General features: G+C 43.7%; 1 protein-coding gene across 1 annotated transcript in view; it reads left to right on the forward strand.

Moving 5' to 3' along the window:
- hspg2 (heparan sulfate proteoglycan 2) overlaps positions 1 to 21413 on the forward strand; it is a 524258-nt gene that overhangs the window by 203538 nt on the left and 299307 nt on the right. Inside the window, exons 4-6 of the mRNA XM_078558280.1 lie at positions 960 to 1069; positions 3496 to 3554; positions 9421 to 9581. Of these exons, the coding sequence (XP_078414406.1) occupies positions 960 to 1069; positions 3496 to 3554; positions 9421 to 9581 (330 nt within the window). The remainder of the gene's footprint in view (positions 1 to 959; positions 1070 to 3495; positions 3555 to 9420; positions 9582 to 21413) is intronic.

The raw sequence follows: 21413 nt of genomic DNA on the forward strand, positions 1-21413 counted from the left end.
GGACTTTGACAATGTAATTACTGAAACACTGACACTAGCCAATATTGATCCCACAACCGATACCACTGAAAACAGATGAAATGGGTATTTATCTCATTGCTATTGGTGGGACCTTGCTGTGCAGATTGGCCATTGCATTTCCCTGTATCATGGCAGTGAATACATTTCAAATAGAAAAATAATTCATTGCTTGTGAAGAAATTTGGGATGTCCTAAGGTTGTAAGAGGCACTAGAAATGAAATTGTGTATGTTCCTACCTGGTTGATGTACTTACTAGCAACTGCTGTTGCATGGCACTTATACTGCAAATAGTCCTACATGGTTTGTTTTGTATGACATATTTTATCAAGCTCTATGTAAATTTTCTACAGGGTGTATGAGAGGTTTGAGGGGTGAGAGCAGTAAAGCATTTACTTTCATGACTCCTTTGTACTACCAACCTACTTCCAGTTCAAGTGTTTCTGCAGTGCACGACTACTGATGTGACATTTACTGTCTTCACATTTAGTGCTGAATTTTATATGAGCAAGCAAAAATACAGAACCTTGGATATGCTGGTTGGCTGGGAATTTGAGTTGTGGTCTTCAGTTTCAGGCCATGGACCCTCATTAATATTTGGGGCTATTGTTGGTTAGGAAAGGTAGACTGGACATGGATATTTATCACCGGAGGCACTGGTTCCTCAGAGGAGCTTTGGAAAACAGGAGGGGTTTTCCTCCAGGAGGTCCTCTGCTTCCCAGAGGACAATATTGCAGGTTGATGTATATTTATGGTAGTGTTGTTTAACCGTGGCATTGAGGAAAGGATTGGGTGATAATTTTTGCTTTGTAATTTGCCTTACTTGAGGGGAAACTTGAGACTTAATCTAGTTTTCTGTCAGTCATATGATGTAATTTTTTAATCAGAGAGAAAAGCCCCAGTTTGCTGTTTGCTATTATTTCCATGTGTTAATTTTCAGTGTACTACCGCGTGTTGGTCAACTTCACAACTTCAATCGAGTACAATCCTCAGTTGGAGAACTTTGAATCTGAAACATTCAAAGAAGTATCTGAAGGAATCATAGACACAGTAAGTACAGGAGGGGCAATCCCACTGCACGGTTCTGATTTTAAAGCTTATTGATTTTTTTTTTATGACTACCAGGAAGGACTGAGCAGGTTGGGCTCTTCAGAAAAGAGAAGGCTGAGAAGTTGCTTAATAACAGGTCTTCAAGATTGAGACAATTATTCAGCACAGGCCTAGAGAAGATGTTTCCACTTATGGGGGAACTAGGGGCGCTGAATATAAGGTTGTAATAAATCCAATGGGGGAATTCAGCAGTAACGTGTTTACCCAGGGAGATTAATAGTGTAGAATCATTTAATGGAACCTGGACAAATACATAGGGGAAGAAAAGAGCAGGAGATTATGGTGATATGGTAAGATGAAGTAGGGTGAGTGGAGCATTGTGTGGAACTTTAGCACCAACACAGAGTTTGTCTGAATGACCTGTTTCTGTGCTGTAGATTCCATGCAATTCAGTGAATTGCTGAATTTTTGCTGCTGGATTTAATATAATTTGAGTGTATGAGGGTATAGAAGATAGCTTTGAAGCTGTTGAGCAGTTGATGAGGACTTCTTGTGCTGTAGTGAACCTGTGTAAAATTGTGTGGGATTTTTGGACATTTCTGAAGTCAAAATTATCCCCAGAAACACCCTTTATTTCCCAGAGTATTGCTATTTAAAGATCAGTTCGCATGTTAGAGGCTACAGGAAGAGAGAGGAATGTAGCAGGTGAACAGCAGTATCGGGTGAGGTTGACAGCATCCAAATAATCCAACTCGCTCACCAGAGGGAGGGTTAACCTGTGTGACACTATAGTTAAGATTCTTGGCTTTAATTGGTCATGATTTCATGTTTCTCTAACCTGATTTGTGTGAGAGATTGTGATCTCTTGCTCTGGCATCTGATTGCACATTTTCTACTTGACAAAACTTCTCTTCCGTGCCTCTCCAACCTCTTTCAAAGACAGTAACTCATGCTGACATACCATTCCGTAGGTTCTAATTGTCCAAATGGCCAATTCTAATGTGTGAGCTTAAAGTATGAGAGCTATTCCACTGTGAGGGGCTTTAGAGCCCAGTTGTCATCCTGATGCTTCTCCACGGGGGAGGCATTGGAATAGTGGTATTGTCACTGGACTAATGCTCCAGAGACCCAGGGTAATGCTCTGGGGACCTGGATTCGAATCCCACTATGGCAGGTGGTGAAATTTGAATTCAATAAAAATCTGGAATTAAAAGTCTAATGATGACCATAGAATCATTGTCAATTGACGTAAAAACCCATCTGGCTCACTAATGTCCTTTAGGGAAGGAAATCTGCAGCCCTTACCTGGTCTACATGTGACTCCAGACCCACATCAATGTGGTTGACTCTTAAATGCCCTCTGAACAAGGGCAGTTAGGGATGGGCAATAAATGCTGGCCAAGCCAGCGATGCCCAAATCCCATAAATGAATTTAAAAACATTTTTTAAATGTGAATAGCAATCGAGAGCCGGGAGCTTTGGTTGATTTTGCCCACTTTCCCACTCCACAATTCGTGAGACCAGCATACTTACCTCTCCTCTACCCACAAGCACAAGACCAACTGTGGTTCAACCCAGTCCTCGCAAACCTGTATCTCCTAACTCGTAGTACATTTATCATCATTTAATTATTTATTTATCCCACAAAATCGGTCCTCTGTTTTACCACATGTGGTCTCAGAAGTAATCGTTTTCAGTCCTCTCCCCAGGATATGTTGGCCATCTCCTGGTCAGTGTAAAGCCCTTGCTGATAGACCAAGCACATGTCCCTTCCCAGACGCTGGACCATTTTATAACAGCCTACTACCTGGCCGTAACCTCATAACATGCTCTATAAGTGGTCTACCTAAATATGTCAATAATGACACAGTAACAAGTTGGTAGGTTGTGAGGAGGAGTCGTCATGCTGGTCTGTCTGCAAACTCCAGCAGGTTTTTCTGTATGAAGCCCAGTGTCTGAGCTTTGGTCGCCTGTAGGGTCCCTTGAGAACTGTGGTCCATTACGTCATTTTCTGGAGGTTGACTGCAACTGATGTGATCTTTTATGATGTAGCTTATTGACTGATACGTCAATTGTTTATTACATTGAACTGAGATTGGCATCGGCAGCCAATGCCAGGACCCTCAATCCAGTAAGAAGCAGCTCGTATTGACATGTTTGCTGTGAAAGACCCTTTCTGCTCTGACCCTCTTTGCTTTCACTGGACTAACCTTGGGGCCCTGACTGAAAGAATTTAGAATGTTACATTGTGGCCAACATGCTGATTGAATGACACCCTATCATGTGTCCCATCACTCAAGATGGACTGTGTCTGGTTGATTCCTGAATGATCTATTCAAATACAATATTTTGAAGTAAACACAATCTCAGAAGCTTTGAAGCCTCCCCTCAATTCAGAATCTTTAATGAATGTGCTTTCTTTACAGCTTGAGTCTGAATTTTATCGGATTCCAGGAGACCAATCAGTCACTGTGGTATGGATCAAGTAAGTGCCGCTTCATCTCAATCTCAGTTTATGCCAAAATGATCTCCTGTAGGCCCAGCCTCAGACAAAGCAAAGCACAATATGATCATTCTCAAATTACTTTTAACATCTATCGTAGCTATGAAGGCTTCTCCACCAGTTGAGGGAAAGGGATTTTCAGTTCAAGTGAGTCCAGATAACCCTGAAATCATTAACACTCTTGGACCTTCTCCTTTTCTCCCCTCCATTCTTAAAGGTAACTCTGTCATCTGGTATCTATTTATTTCACAATTATTCCTACTGACACATGTTGATGTAACATAAACCTCTGTTTTTCTGTCCCTTCAAGATTTGGCTTCTAAATTAATGTCATTGTCATGGATTGTTAAGTCCTCATTTGGTGATGCATGATCAGTACCGATCACGGAAAGGTTTGTGGAAGTACCTTTGCACTGGGGAGTTGTTGACAAGGTGTTCACATTAAATTTATTTCACTGGGGGCAAGAGCAGGGATTTCACCCTGGAGATGTTTAACATACAGTGCCCACTTGCACCTTACAACTTTTTTGGCCTTCTCATCCAGATTAATTTTATTCTGTTTGTTCCTTTTGCTTGTGTAGCAGCTGAACCCAGCTACCATGAAGAATTTATTCTGGATTGGTGATGACGCTGGAGTCAAGTACAAGGTTTAGATAATGTTTGCTTTAACTGGCTACCTAAAGCCTGAAGTGATAAAGCTGTAAGCCATCTTGTATCTCGCCTGACTTGGCTGCTATCACAATTATTTAATTTCCTAAAGGAAAAGTATGTGTGAATCTGATTCTCAATCATAGATGAACAAAACTGAAGAATGTCTATCCATATCCACACCTTCATTCTTCACCCTGACTGGCTGTCCAATCACTGACCACACCCTCTATTCAATGCAGGAACCACATTGGACCACAGAACATTTGATCAACTCTATTTGCACATTTCCATAATCCTCAGTCCTAGAATCTTACAGCACAGAGGGAAGCCATTCAGCCCATCATATATTTGCCAGCTCTTTGAAGGGGGGTTCTGATTAGTCTCATCCCAGCTCTTTCCCCATAGACCTGCAAACTCCTCCGATGGAAGAAAGCCATTACAACAGCTGACGTGAACACAACTCTCACTGACAGTTCCGATAAAGAGTCAATATCAAATTTGGTTTTCTAGGCTTAAAGGTGACCAATAAAGTACTATTTCTATAATGATAGCACTGGTTATAATGAGATGTGTAAATCCAGGGCTATTATAATGGAATAAAATGGGTCTGAGTCTATTGCATGCACCAGCTGCTCTGTCTGTCTGTGCACTTGTATGTACATGGGGAGGATAGAAGGCACAATGATTTTAGCAGTTGACCAAACTCCTAATGAGGCTACAAAATATCCACTGCTGGAAAATGAGATGATTTCTTTTCTCAGTCTTAATCAACTGAGGCTGATAACATAACAGTGAGATATAAAGTGAATGATTAAAAGCTGTGAATAGTAATTGATGATTTCTCTGGGGATCAATGAAAACGAAATTGCCTGGAGAACGGCATCTGTCTGCAGCTGTAGCCAAGAGTGATTTTAACAAGCAGACACTTTGATCACGTGGCACGAGAAGACAGATAACTATCCCATTGGCCCACAGCATTCCAACTTCATCAGTCATCGCTCCCTACGCTCCAAAACACCAAAATGTTCTTTATAAAAAAAAGACGCTTTTTGCTCCTACAGATGACCCACTCCCACACTTTCCTCCAGTTACAATCAGTGTATTATTCTGTCTGGCTTAGTGAGCTTTGTGAGATCTATTGGCTCCTTACTGCATTTGGTGGAATAGTTTTAATCTTTACCTGACTCCATATCGAATGTTTACATTTTCCAAGATTGCTTTTCTCAGTCTTATTATCATGTTGCCTCATCATTCGTGAGAATGCTAATTTGAAAAACCTCTACCTCCCCAAAATGCACAGAACTTCTTAAAACTATGTACAGCAGCTCAAATGTCAATATTTCAGCCCCGTTTCCCTGCTACCTCATGAGTCTATTCTCATGTGGCTCATGTGACCTGTGGGAACCCTAACTCTGCCTATGCTTTGTGGTAAGTTAGTTGATGTTAACGGGGGCCATAGGGTCACTGCCGTTAGCTTCTGTGCCTCCGGATTGGTGTAGGAAACTAGGGCTCCCACTGCTCATGGCTATCGATAGCAAATGTGTGATGACTGGATTAGCCTCCCCTGGTCCACCCCCGCTTGCCTTGTCGAATAACTGGCTGAACTTCTGTCTGGAGTTCATGAATGACTGATGACCACTTGGAGATGTACAGGAGGGACTCAAGCTCATGGAGCTACTGCCCAGGCAACAGTTAACATCTTCAGATTATTGCAGAGGCTGAACAGGGCTCCTTTGACCCTAAGGAATGTAACTGCAGAAGTTCCAGCTCAAAGAAATAAGTGTGGCAAAGAGGTGTTTTGCCATTCACTATTTACAAGTCATTGAGTGTCCAGAGTACAAGTACCTCATAACAAATTTATTTGACTTCTTGTCTTGATTAAAGTGCTAGTGCAAAGTTATAATTAATCTACACTCTGGATCCAATGCACATGACAACTTATTTGACAAGCAAGACTTGAGAGGTATTACTTGTCTTTGTAAATGTTGTTCCCTTTTCCCCAGGAGTATGTGTAAAGCCTATTCCCAAAACAATCTCCAGAATGTCTGACCATTCCTGCATCTCTGATGTTCACTCCCGCCAGCAATATGCACCTTTTCACTGGCCACTTTGGACGATAGAATATTTCAAGTTAACCCTTATTCAGCCTCCACAATTACTTGAAAATGGAGTCCTTTTCATCAACGAATCACTTGCCATGCCCCAACCACCCAGAATTCCATCTGAAAACCTATGTTCTCCCTTCGTCTCTCTGACATTGTACTGGGATTGTCTCCAAGAACAAAGCAATTTGATAAATATAGAAACATTATCAGCACAGAATTGACTAGACCAACCTTGATGCCTCTCCTCCCATGAGCTTCCTCTTCTGTCAGTCTTCCTCTGATGCCTCCTCACCTGCTGTACCTCTGCCTCCTGATGTAGATTCTTCAGATTCTCTTTAATTGAAGGTACCCCATTGATTTTAACAAGTTAAACATGGTGTGAAGACTTTCCAACTCCCTATGACACCCCTATCGCCGACAGTGCAAACCAATTTTATTACTTGGGAAAGCTGAACCAGGTCAGTGTCACCCTCTTAAACCTGTCCACCTTGCTGCCCCCATTTTTCCAGATCAGATTCACCCATTGTTTTTGGATTATATCGAGCTATTCACAGAATCATCCTTTTACTTGAAATCACTGCAACAGATGCCTTCTGTTTCCTGAGTTTGTGTTAATGAGTTTGAACCCTTTTCTTAATCTTTTGTTTTGATATCCTGTCTCCTTATTAAACTGTGGAAACTATTTTGGTTTTTTTTTGACCAAACCTCCTGCCATTTCTATTGTGTTGTCCGACCAATGCCCTTCGCTGCAACTCCCAATTATAAAAATAAATGATATAGCTGCCACATTTCAGGCTCCCTTGCTGTAATCACTGTCCGCTTTTATTTTATGAAGGGCTTGTGCTTAATATGTAATGGCCTTAATGCCTTTTGTGATAGCAACAAATCCCTTAATTTTGCCTGCAGTGTAACTGGTTCATTCCCTGAAGCTGAGACAGCAAATAGCAGGAACCAAACTGCCAAAGCTTGTGTCTGATCTCTCCCTCGCTAGCTTTGGGGAATCATAGAATCACACAGCACAACACGAGGCCATTTAATCCATCGTATCTCTTTGAAAGAGCTATGCCTTTAGTCCCGATACTCTGTCCTTTCCTACCACCCTGCAAATTTCTCCTTTTCAAAAATTTACTCAGTTGCCTTTGGAAAGTTACTATTGGATCTGCTTCCACCATCCTTTTAAATCAGCACATTCCAGATCATGAAAACATGCTGTGTAAAAGCAAAGAAAATTCTCCTCAGCTGCTGCTCTGGTTCTTTTGCTAATTGCTTTAAATCTGTGTCCTGTGGTTATTCACCCTCCTGTGAAACAGTAGAGACATTTCCTCCTTGTTTACTCTATCAAAACCTCTCAACTTTGAGCACCTTTATTAAAACTCTCCTTAACCTTTTCTGCTGTAAGGAGACCAATCTCACCTTCTCTAGTCCATCCAGTGACCTCTGCTTAGTGCCTTCCCATAGCAGCATTGGTTTTTTAAAACTGATTAGGTCAGATGTTGAATCAATGCCCCCTTCTTGCCTTAGGATCAGGGTTTGGGTTTCTAGTGCACTGTGCTTTGAGGCTAACCCAATGTTAAATTAACCTGACAATCTCCTCTTTAAATGCATGACAAACGATGGGTCACTATTGATGACCTTTTACTTCATAGCCCTTTTCTTTTGATGGTCCTGATTTTTGTTGGAAATTAGTTCATTAGATGCCTGTTACATACAAATGCCTCCATGAATGGTTGCTCTTCAAGTATAAGGCTAGGCTGAGAGTGTTGGCAGGCTGTTTGACACATGAGGACAATGGGGCCTCAGTTTTTCCCAATACAATGACCACATTTAGACTTTCCAACTTGATAGTAATCAGGAATATTTTTTAAATGATGAAAAGCTAGGAACAGTGAAGGGCCAAAGAGATGTGCACAGGTCACTAAAATGGAGCAGGCAGGTAGACCACATCTGGAGCAGTGTGTACACATCTGGGCATGACACCTTAGGATATATTGAGCTTGGAAGCAGTGCAGCACAGAGTCAACAGAATGTTACCGGGGATGTTAGATTAAGAGAGATCACATACACTAGACTTGTATTGCCTGGAGGGTTAATTAGTAATTTGATTGAGGCTTTAAGACTTTGAAAGGATTTGATCGGATAGATGGGGAGAAACATCTTCCACTAATGGAGGGAGACTAAAGCAAGGAGACGTTACCGTAAAATCAGAACCAGGTCATTCAGGGTAGAGGCTGGGAAGCAGTTCATCACGTGGAGTCATGTTGCACAAAGAAGTCCATTTGATCCATCGAGTCCATACCAGCTCTCTGTAGAGCGATCCAGTCACCTACCCTCCTGCCCTATCCCCATAGTCCTACAGGTTTATTTCCTTCAGTGCCCATTCAGTTTGAAACTGTTCATTGTTCCCATTTCCACCACCCTTGTCAACAGCAAGTTCCAGGTCATTACTACTTGCTATGTAAAAAAAAACTTCTTCCTCACATTCCCATTGCATCTCTTGCCCAAAACTTGAAATCTGTGTTCCCTTGCCATTGTACCATCAAATTTGGAACACACGCCCACAAAAAGCAGTAAGTGCTAGATTAATTTTAAACCTGAGATCAACTGATTTTTGCGAGACAAAGGTATCGATGACTATGAAGCCAAGGCAGTTAGAGACAAGGTATAGATCATTCATGGTCTCAGCGAATAGAGGAACAGGCTTGAGAATTTGAATGACCTATTCCTGTTCCTACATTTGTGGTAATGAATAAATTAATATTCATATCAACATGCTGGATAATGTGAGTACGCATTATCAATCAGACTATAGAATTGAAAGGCCTTGGATGACCAACATGGTTGCATATTGCATCCAGTTGGTTAAAAGTTACTTAGTTTATAAGGCTCTGGAAAAATAGGATGGGATCATTTACAATCTTTTAATTTTGGTTGGTGTAATTCAGTACTGTTCTTTTGTTGATTTATCTTTGGTTTGTCTAGTTCTGTATTGTCCTATCCCATTTGGTAGCTAGGACCCAAAGTGTTCAGTCTAGACTGACTAGGCTGAATGATGTGTCATATCATTTCAGAATTGTTTCTGTTTAACTTTGCAGGCAAGAGGACCAAAATGTGATTGTGGAGCTGGATGTGGGATCTGATGGAAACAGCAATGATGAAGAGATACGGGATGTCGTTTACTCGGTTGTGAGGAGTGGATCCATTGGCCCTTATGAAACCTCAGTCGAAGGCTTCAAATTCCGACACCTAGGAGAAGGTATTTGTTATTTGTTCCTAGATTAGTTGGTGTGTCTATGCGGATAGTCAAAAGATGCACTAACATTGAACTGAAAATCTGGATGCTCAATTAAGATTGAGGAAAAGTCAGCTCTGATATGAGAACCAGTGCAGATCTCACCCAGATGAATGGACCTGGATCAGAATATAATGATTCCAGACTCTAGCAATTGTTATGATTCCGGTAGAGACAGATAACTTTTTTAAAAAGAGTTCTGAGTAAAAAGCTGAACAAATTACAAATACAATTTCACGTTTTAAGACATTTACTGTAAGCACTATTGACTAAACACTATTTTTGTAGGCAACTTATACTTTAAACTACAGAACAGAAGTTTTAATCGTGCCTTTTTTTAAAATGGCTGTATCAGATATACATTGCACTGTCCTTTAAGTAGACATTCAATTCTCCCAGAACCAGTCCAAAATGATCCCTATTGGAAGTAAACTGTCGGGAGCTCTTTTCCTTTCCCAGCCTGCCAACTTTTAACCCAGAACTGTTATTCATGATGTGAGTTTTCCTGGAAACTTCTTCCCCTATCTAAAGCTAGGAAAATCTTCCAGCCTCGTTTTAAACCCCCCATAAATTTTGTCTTTCCAATCCGAGCGTGAGCTTCCACCCATATTCTTGTGTGATGAACCACACTTGCTCCTTCCCCCGGGTCCTGGCAGACTAACCCATCTGTTGTGATACTCGGTGATGTTTTAGGAAAGCCTATAACCAATTCTTACAATGGCTTCGTCTGTACCCACCCCCATGACAATGTGAATCACATGGACCTTGTATCCATGTAGAAATGCTGATTAGCTATTCCTTAGACCCCAACTCTATCCTACCCAAATGGACAGTCCTAAGTATATCCTTTGACACCCTGACATTTTAAGTACTTCCCTGAGACTTGGAGACTTATTCGTCACCCTCACAGCTGCCATTATCTCAAGTATGAATACCTTGCACTTTCCTCCCAGCAAAACAATCAAGGCCTTCCTATACTCTTGAACAACCATATCACCCAGACCTATTGTCAGGCAGACACGTAGCCCCCTTCATTTTACCCTAAATTAAAGACAGCCCCAAAACATAATAAATAGTCCACACTAGTCAGGGCTGAGAATGTATCGTAGATTTTGACTTTATCCCTCTGCGTTGATGTAGGACTGAAGCTGGTGTATTGTTCACAATGTGAAGTGCTGTGTGTCCCATTGGCATAAATGTGCAGCTTCAAAATATTGCAGACAGTTGGAAAACGTTTTTTCCTGGGCGCTCATTCCTGAGGTTCTCCACCATTTTATTTTGAATAACCATTTTTATTTGCGTTTAGCAAAATGTGAGGTGTCCATCATTAGGGAAGCGATGTTTTTGTCTCTTTTAATGCCAGCATTGTTTACGAATAACCCTGGCACAGACACACGTGCAGTCACCTCCTGCTCCACTTAAGTGCCTTTGCCAGAAGATCGCACATCACTGCAACAATGTGACTCCCTTGTTTGCCTCACTGGTCAGTTTTTATAATACTTCTGAGAAACTGTGTTCTGTGTTTTAGGGTTTAGTAACTAAGCCAGCAAGGAGAATGAACAAAATTGCATTTAGATATCCCCACTCATGATTTTAGGACATTCCAAAGCATTTTACAACCAATAAAGGACTTTTTGAAGTGTAGTCACAGTTGTAATGCAGGAAATACGATAGCTAAAAATTGAAATATTGTAGCTATGAAAAGCTGGTGCTGGAGAATACCTTGCTACTTATCAAATTGACAAACCTAATGTTGACAGGATCCAAGCTGGTTGGTGAAGCTGAAACCAAGACACAGAACTTTTCTTTGTTGAGAGAGTTTATTGACTAGTTCAGTCTCAGAACTCTCTTCCCACTCAACCCAGTGTCCCAGCTATCTCCTATTAATATGTGCTCAAAGACCATTAATGGCCATCACCTGTTTCTCTTCACTTTAGTAATGTATTTGACATGACATTAACAAACCTTAACAATGACATTGATAAGACATTAACACATTATACCCACTATTCTTCTGCTAGGTTAGTTTAGTTTGATTTTCTCACCCTGGGTGGGAACAAGCTGTGCGACTTTAAGCTCCGACTTGTGCTCCAACTCTTTGTTTTATTCATTGCTCCCCTCTGCCAGTTTAGATGGAAATGTAAGAACTCACATCCATGGTCTGGCTGACTGCAAACCTTTGGTTAATAAATAGAGGGACTGTACTCATGACAGTTACATCTTTTGTATAAAATGTTCTGTTACTGTTAATTGCTGTTCTGGGATTGAATGTTTTCCTGCTGAGCAGCTGCAGTCTATAACATTAGCAAATGGAGCGGATTTTTAATTTCCTACTCTGAACTTCCTACTGGCTAAATTAAGCCTTTCTCAATCTGGACACAGTGGCTTACTCTGTATGTTTGTGCAGTATTTTAAAATTTCACAGACTTTTACATTGTGCCTTGTGATACATACATTAATTTGACACCTTATGATGACCTGACTGAAAGACACATTTTGCTGCATGAGCTAATCAGGGCCCTAGGCCCAATTTTACCTGGAGCCCAGTGAATATCGTAGAATCCAACAGCATAGAAGGAAGCCATTTAGTCCATCCTTCCTGTGCCGGCTCTTTCAAAAAGCAGTCACATTGTCCTGCTCTTTCTCAAGAGCCCAAAAAATATTTCCTTTTACATGTATTTATTCAGTCCCATTTTAAAATTTACCACTGAAACTGCTTCCGGTGATTATAGGCAGTGCATTCCGCAACATCATAATTCACTGCATTGAAAAAAGCTTATCCTTATCTCGCCCTCTGGTTCTTTATCTAATTATCTTAAATCTGTGTCCTCTGATTACCGACCCTCCTGCCTTTAAAATAGTTTCTTTCTACCTATTCTATCTTTCCTTATCCCAGAGGGCGGTGGATACTCATTCGTTGAGTATATTCAAGACAGAAGTTGATCGATTTTTGTGTATTTAGGGAAGTAACAGTTTTGAGGATAATGCGGGAAGGTAGAGTTGAGGTAGATGATCATCGATGACCTTATTAAATGGCAGAGCAGACTCGAAGGGCCGAAATGGCCAACTCCTACTCCTATTTCTTAAGTTTTAAGAAACATAAGTATTTCATAATTAATAATCCTGAGGTGTATTCATTCTTCGCAGATCTGGTAAAGCAAGAACCACTTTGCAGTAACACTAAACAAATGTATAAATTGAGTGTGAAGGCTGGAACTGACTTGGTTATAAAATTATCATTCTCCTCCAGGAAACCTTGGTCAGTTTTGCTTTGGTCACCTGTTGACAACCAGATTCAGGTTTACATGTGCAAGGATCACTTTGGCAGTGGCTATGAGGGTGACTGTGACAATGAACTTGTATGTGCCTGGCTCATTCCAGGCTGGAGCAGGCAATGTTTGTAACGTCCCCCATTTTGCAATTCATAGAGGCTTTGTGTACTAAGAGGGTTGAATACATTTCATTGTCTCTTTGCCAGAGAGAAACAATGGAGCAAGCAGGCATTCATTAGGATTGCTGGCTTCCCATGGTGCAGTGAGCCATTGACTGCTCACATGTGGCTTTGCGGGTGACATATACCGCAACCAGAAAGAATTGCACTCCCCAATGTCTAGCTCGTGTGCAACTATACTCTACATTTCACACAGGTCATTGTCCGCTATTCTGACAGCAGTCATGATGCCTTCATTCTGCGGCAAGCCACTGTATCTGCATTTGAGGCACTATGGCAAGCTAGAGGGTAGTTTACTGAGCAACAAGAGTCATTCACCGACCACTTAACTCATGAGCCTGTTGTGTGACCCGCGCACACGTGGGCAGCATTCATATAGTGAAAGCCATGTTGCCACTCAAATGTAATTGGGCAGACCATTGAAGTGCTGAAACAACACTTGTGCTGCCTAGACCACTGTGGAGGAACCCTGCAGTACACGCCATAGCATGTGTAATGATTTGCTGTGGTCTGCTGCATGATGTACCACCCCACCACATCATGTGGGCACAGCCTTTGACACCAGCCAAACAGCGACCAGCTGAAGGTGAGGTGGGGAGGGAGGAATCGAAGGGGTCAACCAGCACATTCCCTTTCTGGCTGAGCTGTCTTTGACTGACCCATCCAATGGCAATATCAGTGACCACAACTGTAATTCCTCATTCAACAACACTCCCAGTCCTTCCCTTCCCTCTGTTCCTGACCATCACAGTGTCCTCTTGACAGCAATGTAAACCAAGTTTATAAATTGAACATTGCCTTATTGCATACAAAAGTCAACAGTTCACCCTTGTGCATTCCCTTAATGCTTGTCTTCCATGTGCTTAAATTGACTGGATGCTACAAGCATTTAAATGATCATGCAGCAGGAGGTTTGCGTGCATCAGAAGCAAGGGGCATGAGTTAAACACAACTGTTTTCAGGGACTTGCTGAATTTGGGGGCCATAGAATCAACAGCACAGAAGGAAGCCATTGGGCCTATCGTACCCATGTTGCCTCTTTGAAAGAGTTGTCCAAAAGTCCCACTCCCCTGCTGTTTCCCCATAGCCCTTCAAATGTTTCTTTTTTTCAGAATTTACCTGATTCTCTTTGGAAAGTTACTGTTGAATCCATTTCAGGCAATGCATTCTAGATCATTGTAACTCACTGAGTAAAAATTATCCTCCTCATCTCGCCCCTGATTCTTTGCCTTTTATTTTAAATCTGTGTCCTTAGGTTTCTGACTCTTCTGCCAATGGAAACAGTTTCTTCCTAACCACCTCATCAAACCCTTCAAAATTTTGAGCACCTCTATTAAACCTCCTCTTAACCTTCTCTAAAGAAAACAATTGCAGCTTCTCCAGTCTCCAGTTCATCCAAGGAGCTTTAGATTTGTTTGCCCTACCTTGCCCTTTCATGTGAATATACCTTGATTGTGCCCAAACTACCTCTTCTTTGAAGGTAGCCCATTGTTCAGCTACTGTTTTTCCAACCTCTGACTCAATTTATTTGGCCCAGATCCATTCTTACCCCTTGAAGCTGGCTTTCCCCTAATTAATTATTCTTGTCCTTTTCCATAAGCCTTATGATGCAATGATCACTGTTCCCTAATTGATCACTGTTCCCTAAATGTTCTCCGACATATACATGATCCAATCGGCCCATCTCTCCCAAGAACCAGGTTGAGCAATGCCTCCTTCCTCATTGAACTGGAAACACACTGCTGTAGAAAATTTTCCTGAACAGACTCTAGGGACTCTTGCTCCTCTCTACCCTTTACACCACCGCTATAGAATAGATGTTTATCTTAAAGTATTGCCTGGGCAGATTGTGGAGGGATACGTTGGGTGGGAGGGTCACAGTGGGGCCTGACCAATTATCGTTGCATTTATTTAAATGGGGGCAAAATGCCACAGGCCTAGTTACAATATGAACATTCTGATCCTCCTTGGCCGGTTTTACCCTATGCCCAGCGCAGTTAGTACTGATGGAAATCTATCCATAAATCCCTTCCATAGAAGTAATAATGAAGAGAATGATTCACTGTATATATGCATAGGCCCAAACTTTATTCCCAAGTCCTCAAATAAAATCATTAGTCACTTTGTACCGTAAGTGATATCATTCCTAAACCGGTGAAAGTGGAACTACTTGTGATTGTGGATGCAAAGAGTGGGATTATGCATGTTGCACTAAATGAAGGATTGAGTCTGCTTGACTACCATTTCAACACCATGCACCAGGGTGTCTTGGGAGAGGGATAATTCAAAGGCACTTTCTGGACCTTCCGTTGGCCAATGATATAGACACACATTGTTGTGCATGCCTGTTGGAATCTCTAGCTGCTTGAAGGATTTCAAAGATAGCTTGAAGAAGCACTGGTAAATCTGAAGGAAGCACTCATAGCAGATACCATTGAAGAGTTAACATTGAGGTTATGTGACCAGGATCACAGCGAGAATCCCCAATGATGGTAGGCCAGATCAGTGGGCACACCAAAGGCCTACACACTGAGGTCAACACTGGTAGGATGAGACCTTAGTCCAGGATGCCACTCCTATGCTGCTGCGCTGGCTGAACTCCATCACTGTTGGCCTCCAACAGTGTGTACACGAGAGGGATGCGGGGCGGCCCGATCTCATTCCAGCTACCCCTTCTCCTCAAGGAGTCAGCCGGGGCCCTTGGGCGCCCACAGGGAGGAGGACCAGCAGGTGTATCCCCTGGGCCCATCCATCCAGGTGACCCCGGGAGTGTCCGGCCCATTCGAATCCCCTCTTCCTGTGACCTCAGCAGCTCCAGCTCCACAGGCTGAGGAGAGTTTCACTGCCACACAGCAGGACCCCAAAAGCAGGCTGGGGCCCTCCAGGACTCAGCCCTCCAGAGACACCCACCAAGGTCATCACAGACAGGGCGTAGCAGTCAGCCGGCTGTCTCCACCTCCGCTGTGGATGTCAGGGGAGCACCAAGACACAGCTGCAGGGTTAAGAAGGTTAAGAAGATGTAGTTGCACAGCCTGGGCACAGGTTTTAATCACTTGTACATAATGTTCACTAGTGTCAATAAACTCTGAACAATATTCCCCTGCCTATGGCTCCTTGTTCTGATGAGCAATGTTTGTGCGACTCAGATGTGAAACCTTTCTGCACAAGATAAAGGCAGGTGTCTCAGTCCAGGGCCTCTTCCCTGTGCTTTGTGCAGCCTTCAGACCAAAGTGATGATCCAGCCTCACACTCCCTGGACACATTACTGATGCCTGCACCTCGATGGTGCTTGTCATTGCTGCCAGAATGTCGTAGGCAAGTGTCTCAGAGTTCCGTCATTCTGTGTGCTCTCAGCACCTTTAAGGTGGGGCTGGCCCTCATCTCTTCAGCATCTGTGACCAGTGACACTGTGCTCCTGAAGGGGTCAGGTGCTGAAGGTGGACAGATGCCTTTCAAACTTCATAGCTGCATCTCTGTGATATGACGCTGATCACAGAGAGCAAGCGAACTGCCCTCGGCCAGACAGATGTCAGACATTCTTGGAAGCTATGTGAAGATCTGTGGAGTGTCCTCACTGCATGTCATCATCATCCTCCTGCAATCGAGCAACTATTAGGGCTTCCACTGTATCCCCGCCACTGCGTTCCCTCCACTGTGACCCTAAGACAGGAGCATTATCACATGGAGTATGTGTGCTGCCATAAGCCAGACTGAAGTCAAATGTTCACAGATGCAATGTGAAGATCTCTGGGGTCTCCTCTTAGCATGTTTTCGTCATCCTCCACAAATCTAGCAGCTATGAGGGCCTCCCGAGTGCGCCTGTCTCGTCTGGCCAGTGAGAGTACCTCATTGCCGTCATCATCGCCTTCGAGGGCCTCCTCACCCTCATCACCGTCGATGTCCTCCTCATTGGAGGAGACCTCCAGTTCCTGCATCATCGCCTCAGCCAGCTCCTCTCCCTGCTGCAGCGCCAGGTTGTAAAGGACGCAGCAGACGACGACGATGTGTGACACCCTCTGTGGACTGTATTGCAGGGCTCCACCAGATCAGCCCAAGCAGCGGAACCTCATCTTCAGCATCCCGATGGTTTGCTCCACCAAGTTGCGAGTTGCAGCAAGAACCTTGTTATACCGCCGCTCTGCTGCAGTCTGAGGCTGCCGCACAGGTGTCATCAGCCACGTCCTCTGTGGGTAGCCCTTGTCCCCGAGGAGCCATCCCTGCAGCCTCTGTGAACCCTGGAAGATGTCAGAGATCTGTGACGGACTGAGAATGTAGGAGCCATGGACACTCCCTGGAAACCGTGCGCAGACCTGCAGGATGCATTTGTGGTGGTCGCACACCAGCTGCACATTCAGCGAATGGAAGCCCTTGCAGTTGACATAGCTGGCCACGTGTTATGACAGAGACTGAGCGCCACGTGAGTGCAGTCGATCGCACCCTGCACCTGTGGGAAACCCGAGATCTGGGGAAATCCAACCACTTTGCATCCTAGCTCTCCTGGTCCCAGGTGAAATGCACAAAGTTGTGTGAAGATGGCATCTGGGACCTCATGGATGCATTTGTGGGTGGAGGTTTGTGATATCCCACAGGGGTCACCTGTGGAGCCCTGAAATGAGCCACAGCCATAAAAATAGAATGCCATGGTCACTTTAATGGCCGCTGGCAGTAGATGCCCTCCCCGTGGCGTCAAATCCTGCAGTAGCTGGCAGATGTGACCGACCGGTTCCCTAGACCTGTACAGCCTTCGGCGACACTGGTTCTCGGTCATCTGCAGGAATGAAAGGCGGCGTCGGTAGACCCTGGGTCTAACTAGGCACTGATCAACAACTGCTCACTGTGGCTCTTCGGCAGTGTGTGCGGGAGCCCTGGCCGCCCCTTCTTCCAGAGGGTGCTGCTCTTCCCTCTGCGCGGCCAGGTGCCTCAGTCACTCTCTTCTCTGTCGTCCTCATTTTCTGTACGCCTTGAGGCATACAGGTAGTTCACCAGGCCCCATGATCGTGATGTACTCCTCCTGTAGGATGAAAGAAAGAGATGTGTGGGTTAGCATGGGTATATTAAGAACCTGTTTTAGTTAAGTCTGAAGACGCCTTAATGCATCCTGGAGAGTGCTGGCCACCACTTGGATGGCCAGAGTTTAGTGCACTGCATGGCTGCTCGAAACCCCACCCACCTCCGCCCCACTCCACCTGACCAATTGGTGGCAGCTTTGCCCACTGGGCTGCATGCTGTGCTCTCAGCTCAGGCACAGGCATTCTCCTAACCCGCACTGCAAGGCTGCACTGTTAGCTTGAACCATGGGGGAGACTGGTCCAAACCGGGATGATGACATTGCCATGGGCTGTGAGCGCCTCCACCAGTGACTACTCCATGGTCAGCTTTAGTGAGGAGATTGTACAACTGCAGTCCACTAAAACACTCATTAGTTTGCAGTCTGTGCCGGGGCGGGTGAAAAGCTCTGGAGCACTTGATGGCACTTTGATGTCTCTGTGTTGCTTGAGTGGGCAGAGAAGCCGGAGGCCCGACTCCAATCATGTCACTGTGGGTGTAACTGAACTGTCTCAGCTGCAGAGGAATAGTCACTTGAGCACAACTTAAGTTGTGGAGCATGAGTAGCGGTCGGAGTCATTGTGTTTTATCCGCAAGGCTGAGCATTACGTGGACAGCACGTTTAGAGAGGTGGTCACACCACAGCTAAGTAGTACACAGGCAGAGAGGGAATCGGTGACCCCCAGAGTATCTAAGAGAACCAGGCAGGTAGTGCAGGAATCCCTTGAGGCTGTTTTGCTCTCTAATCATGGGGAGGCAGTGGCATAATGGTATCGTCACTGGACTAATATTCCAGAGACCCAGGGTAATGCTCTGGGGACCCGGGTTCAATTCACGGCAGATGGTGAAATTTGAATTCAATAAAAATCTGGAATTAAAAGCCTAGATTTCTGAGGCATTGAGATCAGTTCTGGGGCAGGCGAGACCTGTACAAGAAGGACGGGTTATACCTTAACAGGACTGGGAGACGTATCCTCATGGGGAGGTTTGCTAGTGTTGTTGGGGAGGAATTAAACTAGATTGGCAGGGGGATGGGAACCTGAGGGGAAATTCAAAGTGCAGAGGAGAAAAACTGGCAGTGGGAAGTAGAGAAGTGTCAACTTATAAGGAGGATATATCAGAGAATTGCCTCAAGGTAGATAGAAAACTTGGGGATTTTGATAGAATGAGAGTAGGCAACAGTAAGTCATTAGATGGGGTCAGAATAAGTGGGAAAGTAAAAAAAAGCCAAAATCAGGGCTAATGTGTATGTTTGTGAATGCACAAAGTGTGATTAATAAGATTGGTGAACTGCAGGCGCAGGTTAACAAATGGAATTATGATAGGACTGGGCGTTAAATATTCCTGGGTACAAGGTGTTCAGGAGAGACAGGAAAGGAAGGAAAGGGGTGGGGGGATGGAGTGGCAATATTGGTTAAAGATGGCATTACAACATTGGAGAGAGAGGATGTTCCAAGGGGTTAAGGATGGAATCTCTCTGGCTAGAGGTAGGGAATGAAAAAGGTGCAGTAACATTGTTCAGTGTAGTATATAGACACCAACTAGTGGAAGGGATGTGGAGAAAAAGATTTGCAAAGAAATTACGGAGAGATGCAAGAGTTATAGATTAATCATAATGGGGGACTTCAATTATCCAAATATAGACTGGGATTGGAATAGTACAAAAGGACAAGAAGGGTGAGCGTTCCTGGAATGTGTTCAAGATAATTTTCTACAGCAGTATGTTTCCAGTCCAACGAGAGGACATGCACTTTTAGACCTAGTTCTGGGGAATGAGATGGCCCAAGTGGATCAGATATCAGCGGGAGACCCTCTAGGAAACAGCAACCATTGTATCATAAGGTTTAGGTTAATCACGGAACAAAACACGGAACAATCCAGAGCAGGGATAATTAATTGGCGGAAAGCCAACTCCGATGGGATGAGAATGCAACTGAGTCGATTGAGTTGGAATCAAATGTTGGCAGAAAAGACAGTGGCTGAACAATGGGCCACCTTCAAAGAAAAAGTATTGCAGGCAATGTCATGGTATGTTCCCTTGAAGGGGAAACGTAGGACAAATAAATCCAGAGTGCCCTGGATGGTGAGAGAGACAGAGGTGAAGATGGAAAGGAAGAAGTGCATGTACAACAGATGTCAAGTGGAAAATACAATGGAGAATCAAGCTGAATATAGAAGGACCAGAGGGGAAGTGAAGAAACTAATAAGAAAAGCAAGGAGAGAGCATAAAAAGAAGCTGGCAGCGAACATACAAGGTCTTCTATAAGCATATAAATAATTAAAGGGTGGTAAAAGAAATTGGGGCCAATTAGGGTCAAAAAGGGGGACTTGTATGCGGAGGCTGGAGAAATAGCGTAGGTGTTGAACGAGTACTTCGCATCTGTCATTACAAAGGAAGAACTTGCTACCCAGGCCGAGGTGAGAGAGGAGGTAACTGGTACACTGGAAGAACTTACAATTGTGAGAAAGGAGGTGTTGGAAAGCCTATCTTTATTTAAAATAGATAAGGTACCAGGACCAGATGAGATGCATCCAAGGGCACTGAGTGAAAATTACAGAGGCACTAGTGGTAATCTTTCAGTCTTCCTTAGATACAGGGGAAGTGCCAGAGGACTGGAGAATTGCAAATGTTACACCCTTGTTCAAAAAGAGGTGTAAGGATAAAGCTGGCAACTATAGAGCAGTCAGTTCGACCTCAGTGGTAGGGAAACTTATGGAAATTATAGTATGGGATAAAATCAATAATCACTTAGACAGTGAGCAACAGGAAACAGAGAGAGTTGTTGTTAAATGGTTGTTTTTCAGAATAGAGGAAGGTTTGTAGTGGAGTTCCTCAGGGGTCAGTGTTGGGACCCTTGCTCTTCCTGATACATGTTAATGACCTAGACTGTGGTGTGCATGGCATGATTTCAAAATTTGCAGATGATACGAAGATTGGAAATGTGATGGGGATAACCTTGAACTTCAATAGGACATGGACATGTTGGTGGATTGGGCAGAAAAGTGGCAGATGAAGTTTAATGCAGAGAAATGTGAGGTGATTTGTTTTGGCAGGAAAGATATAGTAAGACAATATAAAATAAAGGGAGAGCCTCTAAAGGAGGTGCAGGAACAGAGGGACCTCGGTTTATACGTACATATGTCATTGAAGATGACAGGACATGTTGAGAGAGCAGTTAATAAAAGCATATAGCATCTTAGGCTTTATTAATAGGGGCATTGAGTGCAAGCGTAAGGAGGTCATGTTGAACTTGTATAAGACACTAGTTAGGCTTCATCTGGTGCACTGCGTCCAGTTC

The sequence above is a fragment of the Cetorhinus maximus genome, chromosome 15, assembly GCF_964194155.1.
Source record: "Cetorhinus maximus chromosome 15, sCetMax3.hap1.1, whole genome shotgun sequence".
NCBI lineage: Eukaryota > Metazoa > Chordata > Chondrichthyes > Lamniformes > Cetorhinidae > Cetorhinus > Cetorhinus maximus.